We start from the raw sequence: 14,166 nt of genomic DNA, 5'->3' as shown, positions 1-14,166 counted from the left end.
TTCAGATGTTGGTGATTCTGTTTCAGATGTTGGTGATTCTGGTCCCGATGTCTGTGATTCTGTTTCAGATGTTAGTGATTCTGGTCCGGATGTTGGTGATTGTTTTTCAGATGTTGTTGATTCTTGTCCGGATATTGGTGATTCTGACTCAGATGTCAGTGATTCTGGTCCAGATGTCCGTGATTCTGTTTCAGATGTTGGTGATTCTTGTCCGGATGTTAGTGACTCGTTTTCAGATGTTGGTGATTCTGGTCCGGATGTCGGTGATTCAGGCCTGGATGTCGGTGATTCTGTTTCAGATGTTGGTGATTCTGGTCCGGATGACAGTGATTCTGTTACAGATGTCAGTGATTCTGGTCCGGATGTCGGTGATTCTGTTTCAGATGTTGGTGATTCCTGTTCAGAAGTCGGCGATTCTGACCCAGATGTTGATGACTCTGCTTCAGAAGTCGGTGCCTCTGGTTGAGATGTTGGTGATTCTGGTACAGAAATTGGTGATTCAGGACCACAGCTGCACGGATTCAGCTGAATGATGTTTTTTACAATTTCAGTACTCGGGAAATTCAAGCTCAGCACACCTAAGCAGCCCTTGTTCACTTGATCTCTCTTATATTGTTCCACAAAGTTATTAAACTTCTTGTTAATTGTTTGAGCCAAAGATTTAGGACTCTCCATTGTTGATGCTGCACTGTCAGTCAGCACAATGTGATTATTACAGAAGTGTGACCTCATATTCTTTACTTTGTCTTCAATATTATTCAGCCTGCCACCTTCAAAAAAAGAAGATTCAAGAGTTTTTGGTCCTGCACGGAAGGTGTCACTCTGGAGAAAAACAATCTTGCCCCTCACCTGTTTCATATTTGGTACAGACAACTCAGTCCACATTTTACTTTTGTAACTCTGAATTAATTCCTTTACATGTTGTTCAGCTATAGACATGTAAAACCCACTTAGTGTCAGTTTTAAAAGTACAGTCTCACTTTTATTGTCGTTTAGGAATTTGACAATTGTTTTGAGGACATCATCAATTGTAATTCTTTCCCAAGACTTCCAGTTACCGTCACGGATAATAACATCTTTATCGGTGGGTAACTTAAACCCAGCATTCACATCAAAATATCGCAGTCCCACTTTAAGTTGCTGATCCAAAGTCCAAACTTGACATTGAATTAATACTCCTCCATATAATGATAGGCTCTTGTGTGTTCCAGGGATGGAGATAGCTGAGATAGGGGTCTCATCAGGTATAGACTTCATCCAGTCGAGGTTATGAAATTTTACATCTAGGGCTGAGAGATCATTGAAACCTGACCCTGCACCTAGTTCTAGTGAATCTGGTTCAGACTGAGGTGATTCTGTTTCAGAAGTGGATGATTCTGTTTGAGATGTCAGTGATTCTGTTTCAGATGTTGGTGATTCTGTTTTAGATGTTGGTGATTCCAGTTCAGAAGTCTGTGATTCTTTTTCAGATGTTGGTGATTGTGATTCAGCAGTCGATGATTCTGGTCCAAATGTCGGTGGTTCTGTTTCAGATGTTGGTGATTCTGATTCAGAAGTCGGTGATTCTGTTTGAGATGTTGGTGATTCTGTTTCAGATGCTGATGATTCTGGTCCGGATGTTGGTGATTCTGATTCAGAAGTCGATGATTCTGGTCCAGATGTCGGTGATTCTGTTTCCGATGTCGGTGATTCTGTTTTAGATATTGGTGATTCCAGATCGGACGTCAGTGATTCTGTTTCAGATTTTGGTAATTCTGGTCCAGATGTCTGTGATTCTTTTTCAGAAGTTGCTGATTCTGATTCAGATGTTGGTGATTCTGATTCAGATGTTGGTGATTCTGGTCCGGATATCTTTGATTCTGATTCAGATGTTGGTGATTCTGGTCCGGATGTCTGTGATTCTGTTTCAGATGTTGGTGATTCTGATTCAGATGTTGGTGATTCTGTTTCAGATGTTGGTGATTCTGATCTGGATGTCAGTGATTCTGGTCCAGATGTTGGTGATTCTGGTCCGAATGTTGGTGATTCTGATCCGGATGTCGATGATTGTTTTTCAGATGTTGGTGATTCTGGTCCGGATGTCGGTGATTCTTTTTCAGATGTTGTTGATTCTGGTCCTGATGTCGGTGGTTCTGTTTCAGATGTTGGTGCTTCCGGTTCAGAAGTCTGTGATTCTGACTCAGATGTTGTTGATTCTGGTCCGGATGTCAGTGTCTTTGTTTCAAACGTCTGTGATTCTGGTTCAGTCTGTGATTCTGGTTTAGAAGTCAGTGATTCTAGTTCAGACGTCGTTGATTCTGGTTCAGATGTTGGTGAGTCTGTTTTAGGTATTGGTGATTGTCTTCCCGGTTTTTGTGACCTCGGTCCGGTTTGTGGTGACTCTGTTTCAGCTCCACAACTGCATGGATTGACCTGAATGATGTTCTTAATCATTTCAGCACTCGGAAAATTCAAGCTCAGGACACCAAAGCAGCCCTGGTTCATTGGGTTTTTCTTATATTGTTCCACAAAGTTATTAAACTTTTTGTTAATTATTCGAGCCAAAGATTTAGGACTCTCCATTGTTGATGCTGCACTGTCAGTCAGCAAAATGTGATTATTACAGAGGTTTGACTTCATATTCTTTATTTTGGCTTCAATATTGTTCAGCTTGTCACCTTCAAAAAAAGAAGATTTATGCATTTTTGGTCCGGCACTGAAGGTATCGCTCTGGAGAAAAACAATCTTTCCCCTCGCCTGTTTCATATTTGGTACGGACAACTCAGTCCACATTGTACTTTTGTACTTCCAAATCAATTCTTTTATATGTTGTTCAGCACTAGACATGTAAAACCCACTTAGTGTCAATTTTAAAAGTACAGTCTCACTTTTATTGTTGTTTAAGAATTTGACAATTGTTTTGAGGACATCATCAATTATAATTCTGTCCCAAGGCTTCCAGTTACCGTCACGGATAATAACATCTTTATCGGTGGGTAAGTTAAACCCAGCATGCACATCAAAATATCGCAGTCCCACTTTAAGTTGTTGATTCAAGGTCCAAACCTGGCATTGATCTCCTCCATATAATGATAAGCTCTTGTGTGTTCCAGGGATGGAGATAGCTGAGATAGGAGTCTCATCAGGTATAGACTTCATCCAGTCTAGGTTATAAGATGTTGGATCTAGGGCTGAGACATCATTGAAACCTTTCCCTGCACCTGAACAGGTGGTTATTCTGGTTGGAGGGAGATATTAATGTTTCATGAAAAATCACAAAAAATAATTAAAAACATAAAATAAAATATGAAATATAAGAAGAAGAACAACAACAACAACAACAACCACAATAACAATAATAATAATAATAATAATAATAATAATAATAATAATAATAGCAATAATAACAAAAGATTAAGAGCAAAACAAAAAAAACAACAAATAGATAAAAAGGAATCATTACTGTTAATTATTGGTAGGAAGTATAGGCCAGCGGTGGAAAGTAACTATTTACTCAAGTGACCTAAATTACAGTTAAATAGAATTTCGAGGTACTTGTACTATACTTGAGTATTTTGATTTCATGCTGCCATATACTTCCACTCCACTATATTTCAGAGGGAAATGTACTGTCTACACCACTAAACTTATTTGATAGTCTTAGTTAAATTTCAGATAAAGATTTGACACAATGGATAATGTAACTTTTATCATATAAGCTTTTAAAATGCAACATATTGTTAAAGATGAAACCAGTAACTACATTTTGGTGCTAAAAAAATCCTACTTTTACTTAAGTAGGATTTTTCTTCCATGACTTTTACTTTTAATGGAGCATTTTTACTATGTTGTATTGATATTTTTACTTAAATAAAGAATATTAACCTAACAAACACAGGCATGTGAGAAAAGAAAACACATCAAAATTGTTAATATTAAGTTACACTTACATAGAGAGAAGCCACAGGTAGTGATGGATCTTCATATTTGGTTTGATGGCTGATCTATGGTCCAGTGAACTCAATCAGGATCTGTGCTCTCTTTTCCAGATGTGATGTATTTTTGTTCTCAGCTGTCAGTTTGTAAAATGTTTGGCTATCCTCAAGAAGCTTTAACTGTGAACATGACGGTGGCAAACAGGCAATTGTCTCCCTTGGAGTGAACTGCTCTAACAGTGTACATAATGATTTGACTTTTATTTGCATGTTTCTACTCTCTAATCTTTCATTTCCAGAGAGGCATAAGAGACAAAGAGGTGTAGACATTGTAAAAGTGGAGTCATATATACAATTTCTTTTTTATTGTTTCTTTCAGCTGATGGCAGAAATGCCAACAGGAAACAACAAGTGAGCGAGAGAAAATGGGTTTGACATGCAACAGAGGTCCATTGCTGGACTCAAACCAGGGACATTAGGTATAATATAAGGTATAACATAAGGTATATGGCATGTGCCATGACCACTCAGCTATGAGGGCACTCCCAGTCATTAATATTTTAACAAATATCAGTATAGGCAATGATAGTGGAGGCCGCTACACAATATGTCAAAAAATGTGTTGATGCCCTTTTCCAGATATCTTGGAGCTGTGTTCTATGTTAGGGCTCAATTCTAATCTTAAAACTACAATGATATTTTAGAAAATAATAGTTTCCTTATTTGTGGAGGCTTAGGAAAGACCCATTCCTGTTTCAGCATGACAATGACTACATGCACAAAGCAAAGTCCGTGAAGACATTTTTCCCAGTTGGATGTTTAAGAACAGAGGCATTTGAAAGGTCCCTCAACCCCATCCAACTCTTTCAAGACGGACTAGAGCCAAAATCATTGCCCAACCTCATAAATGCTCTTGTGGCTTAATGGAATCTAAGCTTTACATATAAAATAGAGTAAAGGTTGTTCTAGCACCATTTTGAATGAGCTGCTTAACAACCACAGGTGTGTGTAATATTTAGGTATTGATAGTTTCCTAAGGTCTGTATAATGTTGGCATTTTGGGATAGACCTTTCAAATGTTTGTCTAACAAAATCTAAACATGATTATTGAGTTTCTGAATGATTGTAAACCAACATATAGAGCACTGACATTGCTCTATACACTTTGGTTTGTGTTTTCTTATTACAGGTATTAAATATACACACATACTGTAGCAGTTTACCTTTTTGTGGCTGGTTGGTTGGGCTGTGCTACCACGTCATTCTTATCCTGGCCAATAAGCTTGTGGCTGGCCACTGCTGATCCTCTTCCTGACCACCTGTTGCATCTTAGTGAGAAAGGTTATCTGCAGAAGCATGATCAGATAAGCATTAACATGGATCGTTCTGCTACCAGTGGCAATTCACAACAGGAACAATCAGATAATGTCTTTGAAATGAAAAGAGTGACTCTCATTTGCAAGGGGCCCAGCTGCTTCTGAAGCCTAATTCTGCACCAGCTTTTGCTACAGTAGGAGTTAATCCTGTCTTTGTCTTTTGCAAGATGTCTGTGAGAACTCTCCCCCTGGTTTTCATTAATCTTGGTGGAGAGATGCTTTTCATACTGGACCAACGCCTGCGAGCTCAGAACACTTCAGAGGACAATTCAGAGAAAGGTAGATAGCTGGTGAACTGACAGGCTTGGTAGGTGTGTAGCTCCCACTCATCCTTCCCCCTGACAAGCTTTAGCTGTCAGATGTCAGCTCATAGACTGAAATGTGTGCATCTCATATTTCCTGTGCAAAACACCTTGAAAAGACAGTGACAAAATGTTTTCTTTGTTTTCTGTCTTGGGAAACCTACCTGGGCTGCAGGAGTGTGGTCAGAGAATGACAGAAAAAGAGGTATCCATGCCATACTTAAAGATAATATTGTTAAATCAGCTCCTTTTGCCCCTGTAGTGTCTTGATAGCGGCAATTTCTATAAAACTAATGTGCGTTTGTGAGATTTGATAGTAATTTTTAGAATATTCAAAGTCAAAGCTCAGCCCCTACATTGGTCAAAATTAGGATTGAAATCTTACTTTTTGGCATCTGCTTTGTCCTTATAACAATTATGACATATAAATGTATAAGCTTCATGAAAACAACATTTAAAACTGTCATAGTGTGACAGACAAGATTGAAGGCAGCTAAAGAAGGGAAGATACACTATTTAAAGTGCAAGCTAGTTGGGCAGATAACCATGCCTAGGGTTAATGATTATTCTGCAGTTGTAGAATATCAATTTTTGATGAAGCAACAACTTGGTAAAGCAGTTAGTTATTGCATGTGGTAAAATGAGTCAGGCCTTCTGTCTAAATCCAGCCATGATGAAAAAAAAATCGAGTTAAACTCCTGCTGAAGGTAGCTAGCTTAATGTTAATCACTGCTAACTCAGCTTTTGCCTCTAGTTGAATTCATGTGATTTGCTGTGATCAAACCACCTTTAAATAGCACATTTAAATATGTTAAAACACAAATTATTGATTGGTTTTAATATACTGTAATTTTTAAAGGGTGTGTTACAGTTAATGTCTTATGGAAAGGATGTCTTAAAACAACAGCCAGGTGCCCAAATTAACACTGAAACATGTTTTTTCTTGCTGTAATAATTCCTCCTGTTCATACTGACCATTAAAAGATCCCTTTAAAATGTGTGCAAAAATGTATTTAAAAGTTTATCTAAAGCAAATATGAACCTTCAGCCTACTAAATTAGTCAAATCAAATATATATATTTTTGTTCTGCTATATTTATGTTAGACTTTTTAGTGCCATAGCCACTCTTTTTGTTATGAAACTTCCTCAACAAGGAAACACCAAGAGGGAATTTGATGTTAAAAAGACTGTAAATGTGGCAGATATCCACTTGATATGATTAACTGCTGAAGCCTCATATAAGCTTTAGATAAACCTTTATTGTCCCCCATTACTTACACTGAAATCACATTTTAAGGGGATCTTTTAACAGCCAGTATGAACAGGAGGAATTATTACAGCAAGGAAAACCTTTTTCACTCTTCATATGGACACATGACTGTTGTTAGTCTTGAAAAATTGTGAACCTATTCTTTTTTTCCATGTCTTCAATAGCAAATTCTTGGCAGGTTTACCCACCTCTCTGTTTGTGTCTTCTCCCCATTTACAGTAATGAATGATATTGTTGGGACCATGTTTAGTAAACCTTTCATGGATGAACTCCTCAAACCTCAACAGCTGTATTCTCACAGGACCCTGAAAACAGTGCTAACCCGGTTAGCACACGCCTCCATCATGAGGCTGAACCCGGCCAGTATGGACAGGGTATGTACATTAGAAAAAACGTTTCTAGTTCTTAAACAGGCAAGTCTGAGTCGTCTTTATAGGCAAATTGTAAGTCTGTTACAAGTCATACAACATTTTTGTTTAACAGTCCTGTGAAACATGCAAACAGTGATATTCTTTTCATTTGTTATTGACACCTAAGCCCAGCCCTAAGCCCATTAGCTCCCACTAGACATAAATCTTTAAAAATGGGTCATGAATATTTAGTTTCATTTTTTAAAGGCTCAGTTATTTCCTAAAACAGCAGGGCACTTTAGTTTTTAGCAAACATTACTGAAACAGGAATTAATAGTGTATTTCTTGAGGTATGTATAATTGCAGTTTTATTTTTTGAAGCTCTGTGACAGATTAAAAAGATGCTGTTAATCATGTTTGGCTACACAGACAATACTTGTTAGGGGGTCTCTTTATTGGTTGTTTAGGTGTTTTCATGGGATTTGTTGACAGTAATAAAATTGTTGAATATGCACAAACTTTAACACTCACTTTAAGTCTTGAGCTCTCTTATTATATGCAATTGAGAAGGATATTGTGGGTAAAATAATCAGTTTTGGAAGATATGGGTAGTTTTATTTGTTGGTGGGATGGTGCTCAAGTTTAACGTTTCTTTTATTTTCCTCATGTAGCTTTATGAGCTGATGATCATGGCTTTCAAGTATCAAGTCTTCCTTTGTCCACGGCCAAAAGACTTGCTGCTCATCTCGTACAATCACATAGATACCATCAGAGAATTTGTGAAAGAAACTCCTGTCATCATGAATCAAGTGGATGAAACACATAGGAAGATAATTGAGGTAGATAACTGTTGTAAACCAGTCTGACATTGCATCATTCTGTTCCTGGATGCTTTTAGTTACATTTTTTAAATTCAAATATCTTTTTGTCATGTGTTATTCCTGCTTTCTGTGCAATAAATATGTCCACACTGTCTACATTTCAGCTGTCAGTTTTTATTGCCTGTATCCTGTGCAACCTGTTTTTCTCTTTGTTGCAGGTATACTCGTCATTGTCAGAAGGTGAATTCCAGCTTCTCCGACAAACACTGCTCATATTTTTTCAAGACATGCATGTTCGCGTGAGTCGTTAAGTCATTTATCTCAACACTCCGTACACCTGAGCTGAAAAATACAAACAATCTTTTTTTTTTCTCAACTAGCACTTCTTTTATTCTCTCATTTAGGTGTCACTTTTTCTCAAAATTCAAGTCCAGAATCCCAACGGGCGTTTTGCCCTGTCGACCTCAGGCCCAGTGCCTCATGGGATAGATGTTCCAGGGCTAATTAGGTACTGTAGAAATAGTTTTCATATATAATGACATACAGACTACTGTCAATCAATTCAGATTCCCGAAGCCTCAAATAAGCTTTAGATAAACTTTTAAAGCATTTTTTGCACACAATGATGAACTGTTGACCCCCCATCACTTACATTGTAAGCACATTTGAAGGGGATATTTTAATAATCAGTATGAACAAGATGAATGATTACAGCAAGGTGAACCTCTTTTCACTGTTCATATTCACCAGACTTTTGTTTTAACACAAACTGGAATCAGTTTTATTGTTTAATAATTGCTGTTTAAATGGCTGTTAGGTGTCATTTACACACAGCAACCCAGATTTAGCTTATTATAGATATAGATATATATTTTCTGTCTGCATATTAAAAATATCTCAGTTTTCCAGAGTGTCATCAACTGCTTCCTGTTATTGCAGGACATTTGACAGAAAGGGGAGAGAAGTGAGACGGAGTGAATTCCCCACAGGGGGAAGTTACAGCAGCCCCATCAAACAGGGATCCTTTGAGCTGCATGGAGACAGAGTCATCAGACTGGGCATGAACATGTACTGCACCTTTATCTATGTTGTACACATACAGTACTGTAGCCTATACATGTAGAGCTCTCTACTTGTGAGTGACACTGCTGTGTTTTGTTTTTCATGAATTAAAGGTACACTGTGAACCATCCAGAGGAAACACACACATCCAAGACTCCCTCTGTGAAGGTAATAATGGGGTTGTTCATGACTGACATCTTTATAGCAGGAAAAAGACAGGCATAATTAATAACATCATTAACTGCTGCTTTCCATTTAGATCTTCCAGTTATGAGCCCTGCTACTGTGCATGCCGGCTCACTGGAACACCTTTTTTAATTGGTATACAAATTTGTTGGTGCAATTCAAGGCTGACATACAGTATGTTAACAGAGGTGACTTTAACATTGGTCGAACATGTAGACATTGAGGCAAACAGCACAAGACATGGCATTAAGAGAATTCAGGGTGTTTATTAGCAAGCAAGATTTGGCATGCGATACAGGAAATAAAGTGAAATATACACAGTCTCATTTAAGAGAAGGGGAAGGTGTGTCCAATTCTGTGTGTGTGTGTCATTATTAGTGTTTATGGGGTGTGTATGCATTATTGTGGGTGTGTGTGTGTGTGTTATGTATGAATGCTTATTGGTGCACATGAATGGAGCTCTGTCCTCGTTAGTGTCATAAGTGACACGTTTGTTCTTCCTGTTGCTACATGTCCAAATGTCTGCTGTTTGCACAAATATGTGAACACTGTTCCAGTGGTAGAATACAAAGAATCAATCAATCAATCAATATTTATTTGTATAGCGCCAAATCACAACAAAGTTATCTCAAGGCACTTTACACATAGAGCAGGTTCTAAACCGTACTCTTCAGGTTTTAATTTTAAAGAGACCCAACATTCCCACATGAGCAAGCACTTAGCGACAATGGCAAGAAAAAACTCCCCTTTAACAGGAAGAAACCTCAGGCAGAACCAGGCTCAAAGTGGGCGGCCATCTGCCTTGACCGGTTGGGGTAGAGAGGAGAGAGAGCAAGAATAGGAGAGAGAGAGAAGCACATAGAAAATAAACATTGAAGCTAGTAGGTCCGGGACTGGAATCTGTCATCCGGACGTCTACAGGCCCAGATTACCTGTGAGATGAGAAAGCACAGACGACTCCGGGGAAGAAGTTTAGGTTATTGAATGCATTAATAGTACATGAATGTTAATGGATATAGATGGATGGATAGAGAGAGAGAGAGAGGAGGAGAGAGGAGCTCAGTGCATCATGGAGGTAGGAGTCCCCTGGCAGTCTAAGCCTATAGCAGCATAAACTAGGAGCTGGCTAACTATAAGCTTTATCAAAAAGGAAAGTTTTAAGCCTACTCTTAAAAGTACAGAGGGTGTCTGCCCTCGGGACCGAATCTGGGAGATGGTTCCACAGGAGAGGAGCCTGATAACTGAAGGCTCTGCCTCCCATTCTACTTTTAGAGATACTAGGTACCACAAGTAGGCCTGCGTTCTGGGAGCGAAGTGTTCTAGTAGGTACATAAGGTACTATAAGCTCTTTAAGATATAATGGAGCCTGACCATTAAGAGCTTTAAAAGTAAGGAGAAGGATTTTAAATTCTATTCTTGATTTTACGGGAAGCCAATGCAGTGAAGCTAAAATAGGAGTAATGTGATCTCTCTTTCTAGTTTTTGTCAGAACACGTGCAGTTGCATTCTGGACCAGTTGGAGAGTCTTTAGAGATTTATTCGGACAGCCTGATAATAATGAATTGCAATAATCCAGCCTAGAAGTAACAAATGCATGGATTAGTTTTTCAGCATCATTTTGAGACAGGATGTGTCTAATTTTTGAAATGTTACGCAGATGTAAATAGGCAGTCCTTGAAATTTGTTTTATATGGGAATTAAAGGACAGATCCTGGTCAAATATAACTCCTAGGTTCCTTAAAGTAGTACTGGAGGCCAAAGTAATGCCATCCAGAGTAGTTATATCATTGGATAATGTGTTTCTGAGGTGTTTAGGGCCAAGCACAATAACTTCAGTTTTTTCTGAGTTTAATAGCAGGAAGTTACAGGTCATCCAGGCCTTTATGTCCTTAATACATGTTTGTAGTTTAGTTAACTGGTTGATTGCATTAGGCTTTATTGATAGATAAAATTGAGTGTCGTCTGCATAACAATGAAAATGTATTCATTTTATTGAGTGTTTCCGAATAATGTTTCCTAAAGGAAGCATATATAAGGAGAATAGTATTGGTCCAAGCACTGAACCCTGAGGAACACCGTATCTGACTTTTGTTTGCATAGAGGATTTATCATTAACATTTACAAACTGAAATCTATCAGATGAATACGATTTAAACCAGTTTAATGCTGTTCCTTTAATGCCAATTAAATGTTCAAGTCTCTTTAACAGGATTTGATGATCAATATTGTTGAAGGCAGCACTAAGATCTAACAGGACGAGGACAGAGAGAAGTCCATTGTCTGATGAAGTTAAGAGGTCATTTGTAACTTTTACCAGTGCAGTTTCTGTACTATGATGAGCTCTAAATCCAGACTAAAAATCCTCAAATAAGATGTTATTATTTAGAAAGTTACACAGCTGATTAGCAACTGCTTTCTCGAGGATCTTAGAGAGAAAGGGGAGGTTAGATATGGGCCTATAGTTGGCTAAAACCTCTGAATCAAGAGTAGGTTTCTTAAGAAGTGGTTTAATGACAGCTACTTTAAAGGACTGTGGTACATATCCTGTCACTAAAGACAGATTGATCATATCTAATAAGGAAGTGCTAACAGAGGGAAAGACTTCCTTAAGCAGCCTAGTTGGAATCGGGTCTAAGAGACAGGTTGATGGTTTGGAGGAAGTGATCATTGAGGTTAGTTCTATAAGGTCGACTGGAGAGAAACAGTCCAAATAAATATCAGGTTTAACAGCAGTTTCTAAGTTTCCTAAGAAGTACATTTAGGCAAGTACTTCACTTTAATAAAGTTGTACTTGCCACATATTCACATTTATTTGACAGATATAGTTGCTGGTGACTTTGCAGTTAAGGACACCTGAATGAAGCCATGCTGGACTTTACATTTGCACAACTTCTCCTTTTAAATGACCTATATAATTCCCATCAATGTTTCATTGTTGCATTGTCATCACACTATATTGGAAATACAGCATATACACATTTATTGAACTGTACAGTATAATGTATACACATAATTCTCAGACTTACTTGACAATACAATACTCAATATGTCATCCTCTACAAGGTTCCACTTTTGCTTTTTGCTCTTTTGTAACGTCCCCTTACATGTTTAATTGTTCATGTTTTTCTTCCTATTTTATTATAATGGGGATGGGAACTAAACACTGTGCTGCACATAGTACTGTGTAATACAATTAAAGATGTTTTTGTGACATTATATGTATGACAAATACATCTTCAATCTTTTTAAATCTTTGATTGCAATTTCACACCAAAATATACGATCATCTTATAAAATACAATGCATTGTTATAGATTCAACTACCTGACTTAATCCTTTATTAAAGTGAAGGATCTGAATACTGTTTCCACCACTGTCCATGAATAACTATAATTATGCAGATAAAAGTTTCTGACACAACTTCCAAGGTGATAAGGCTAAAGAGGTTTTTGGTAATGTGCTGTGTGCTGACTCTGATGGAAACCACAATACAGTTGCTGTTTGTACTAGAAGTGTTGCTGGAGTTGTGACCGCTTTGAACCTCCATCACGCAGCAGCAGAAAGACAACACTCCCAACCTGCTGGCCAAAGAGGAGCTGAACCTGCTGGCCCGTCTGATGGGTAGCATGAAGGCTGAGAGCATGCCCAGTGCTGAAGCCGGTTTTCGCATCAACCTGTTTACTACAGACCAGGAGGAGGATGAGGCGTAAGTGCTTTTTTTTTCATCCATCATCTGTGCCTTTAGATAACTTAAAGTCCATCCCTTTAAATACGACGTTTGTTTTGTTTAACAGAAGGACTTCAGGTGGAGCTGAGGAATCCTTGTTCGGAGTGATAAATATTCAGGCGATGCAGGTAAGGAATGTGGTAAATGTAATGTACCTCTGTTTATTGGATATTTAGATAAAGTTGTTGATGATCCTCTTGAGCTTAGGTTTAACTTTTTCTGTTCTATTAGATATCTATTAAAATAAATGCATTTTTAACATTTCGAATATACTTAACCAAAGACTTGTGTGTAAAACGTAAATCTCTATATGTGGTATGATACACATATGGTTCTTTTCACTTTGTTTAAAGTAATTTGATCGGGTGTAATTCCTCTCCCTGTCTTTTTTAAAGAGTTTTTAATTGGCTGAAAACCTCTTAATTCATTTCTACACCCTAATGGTGGAACATGATTCTCTAATCACCATCAGACATGTCACTAGGGTGTGTTACATAACATACAGGTGTCTGTGCCTGGGGGCTGAAGCTTCATCTTAATAAAAGAGAAATGCATATGAAGCCAGAGTGTGAGACACTTTTTCCGTACTCTGAAGTCTGAAGCAAAACACTTAGTGTGGGTTTTTTCGTCTATGTAATGTGTTGATGTTACGCCATAATTTTTAGTTATGCGCCTTGTGAAGTCTGTAAGCATCCTCTAAACCTGATAAAGGACATGCAGTAAGCTGAAAACACTTTAACCATGGATGCAGCTCAGAAGCTATACACACCTTACTATTAATCTATATTAATATGTTATTTGAGAATATAGTCATATAATTAATTCAACATTTTCTGAAAATGTAAGACATTATTCTTAATGGACTGTAGTTCACGAACATGTAACCATTATTTTAATAATATTACAGATCTGTTATTGAAGGAAGTTTGAAGAGCTGTCATGTTTCTGTTTGATTCAGGATGAACAGGCTGCGACTGAGTTGGCTCAAATCGCCGGACAGTTTGCAGAAGGAGAAGAGTTGCCTGAAAATCCAAGCAGCAGCAAAGGAGACGACCTGCTGGCCATGATGGATGACCTCTGACTCTCTTGTTAGGTTTCAGTGAGACGGTCAGAAATGCAGTTATTCATCTAAACTTTATGGCCAAATTGACTTGTGC

General features: G+C 37.9%; 2 protein-coding genes across 2 annotated transcripts; one reads left to right on the top strand and one right to left on the bottom strand.

The window, feature by feature from the left end:
• Positions 1–442: 442 nt before the first annotated feature.
• LOC133995885 (1-phosphatidylinositol phosphodiesterase-like) lies at positions 443–3,138 on the bottom strand. Its single transcript, XM_062435398.1, has 4 exons — positions 2,946–3,138; positions 1,059–1,355; positions 518–770; positions 443–479 (listed from the first exon to the last, which is right to left on the bottom strand). Exons 1-4 carry the CDS (start codon positions 3,136–3,138, stop codon positions 443–445), a joined length of 780 nt encoding a protein of 259 aa, XP_062291382.1.
• Positions 3,139–5,457: 2,319 nt separating this feature from the next.
• oscp1a (organic solute carrier partner 1a) lies at positions 5,458–14,090 on the top strand. The gene is made up of 11 exons (XM_062436206.1): positions 5,458–5,569; positions 5,768–5,797; positions 7,083–7,237; positions 7,885–8,052; positions 8,253–8,333; positions 8,439–8,542; positions 8,974–9,102; positions 9,210–9,264; positions 11,897–11,911; positions 12,843–12,988; positions 14,051–14,090. The coding sequence occupies exons 1-11, from the start codon at positions 5,458–5,460 to the stop codon at positions 14,088–14,090; spliced, it is 1,035 nt and encodes a 344-aa protein (XP_062292190.1).
• Positions 14,091–14,166: the final 76 nt, after the last annotated feature.

Source organism: Scomber scombrus, chromosome 16, assembly GCF_963691925.1.
Source record: "Scomber scombrus chromosome 16, fScoSco1.1, whole genome shotgun sequence".
NCBI classification, from domain to species: Eukaryota; Metazoa; Chordata; class Actinopteri; order Scombriformes; family Scombridae; genus Scomber; species Scomber scombrus.
The sequence above is the reverse complement of the archived record's forward strand: the minus strand, read 5'-3'. Positions and strand labels throughout refer to the sequence as shown.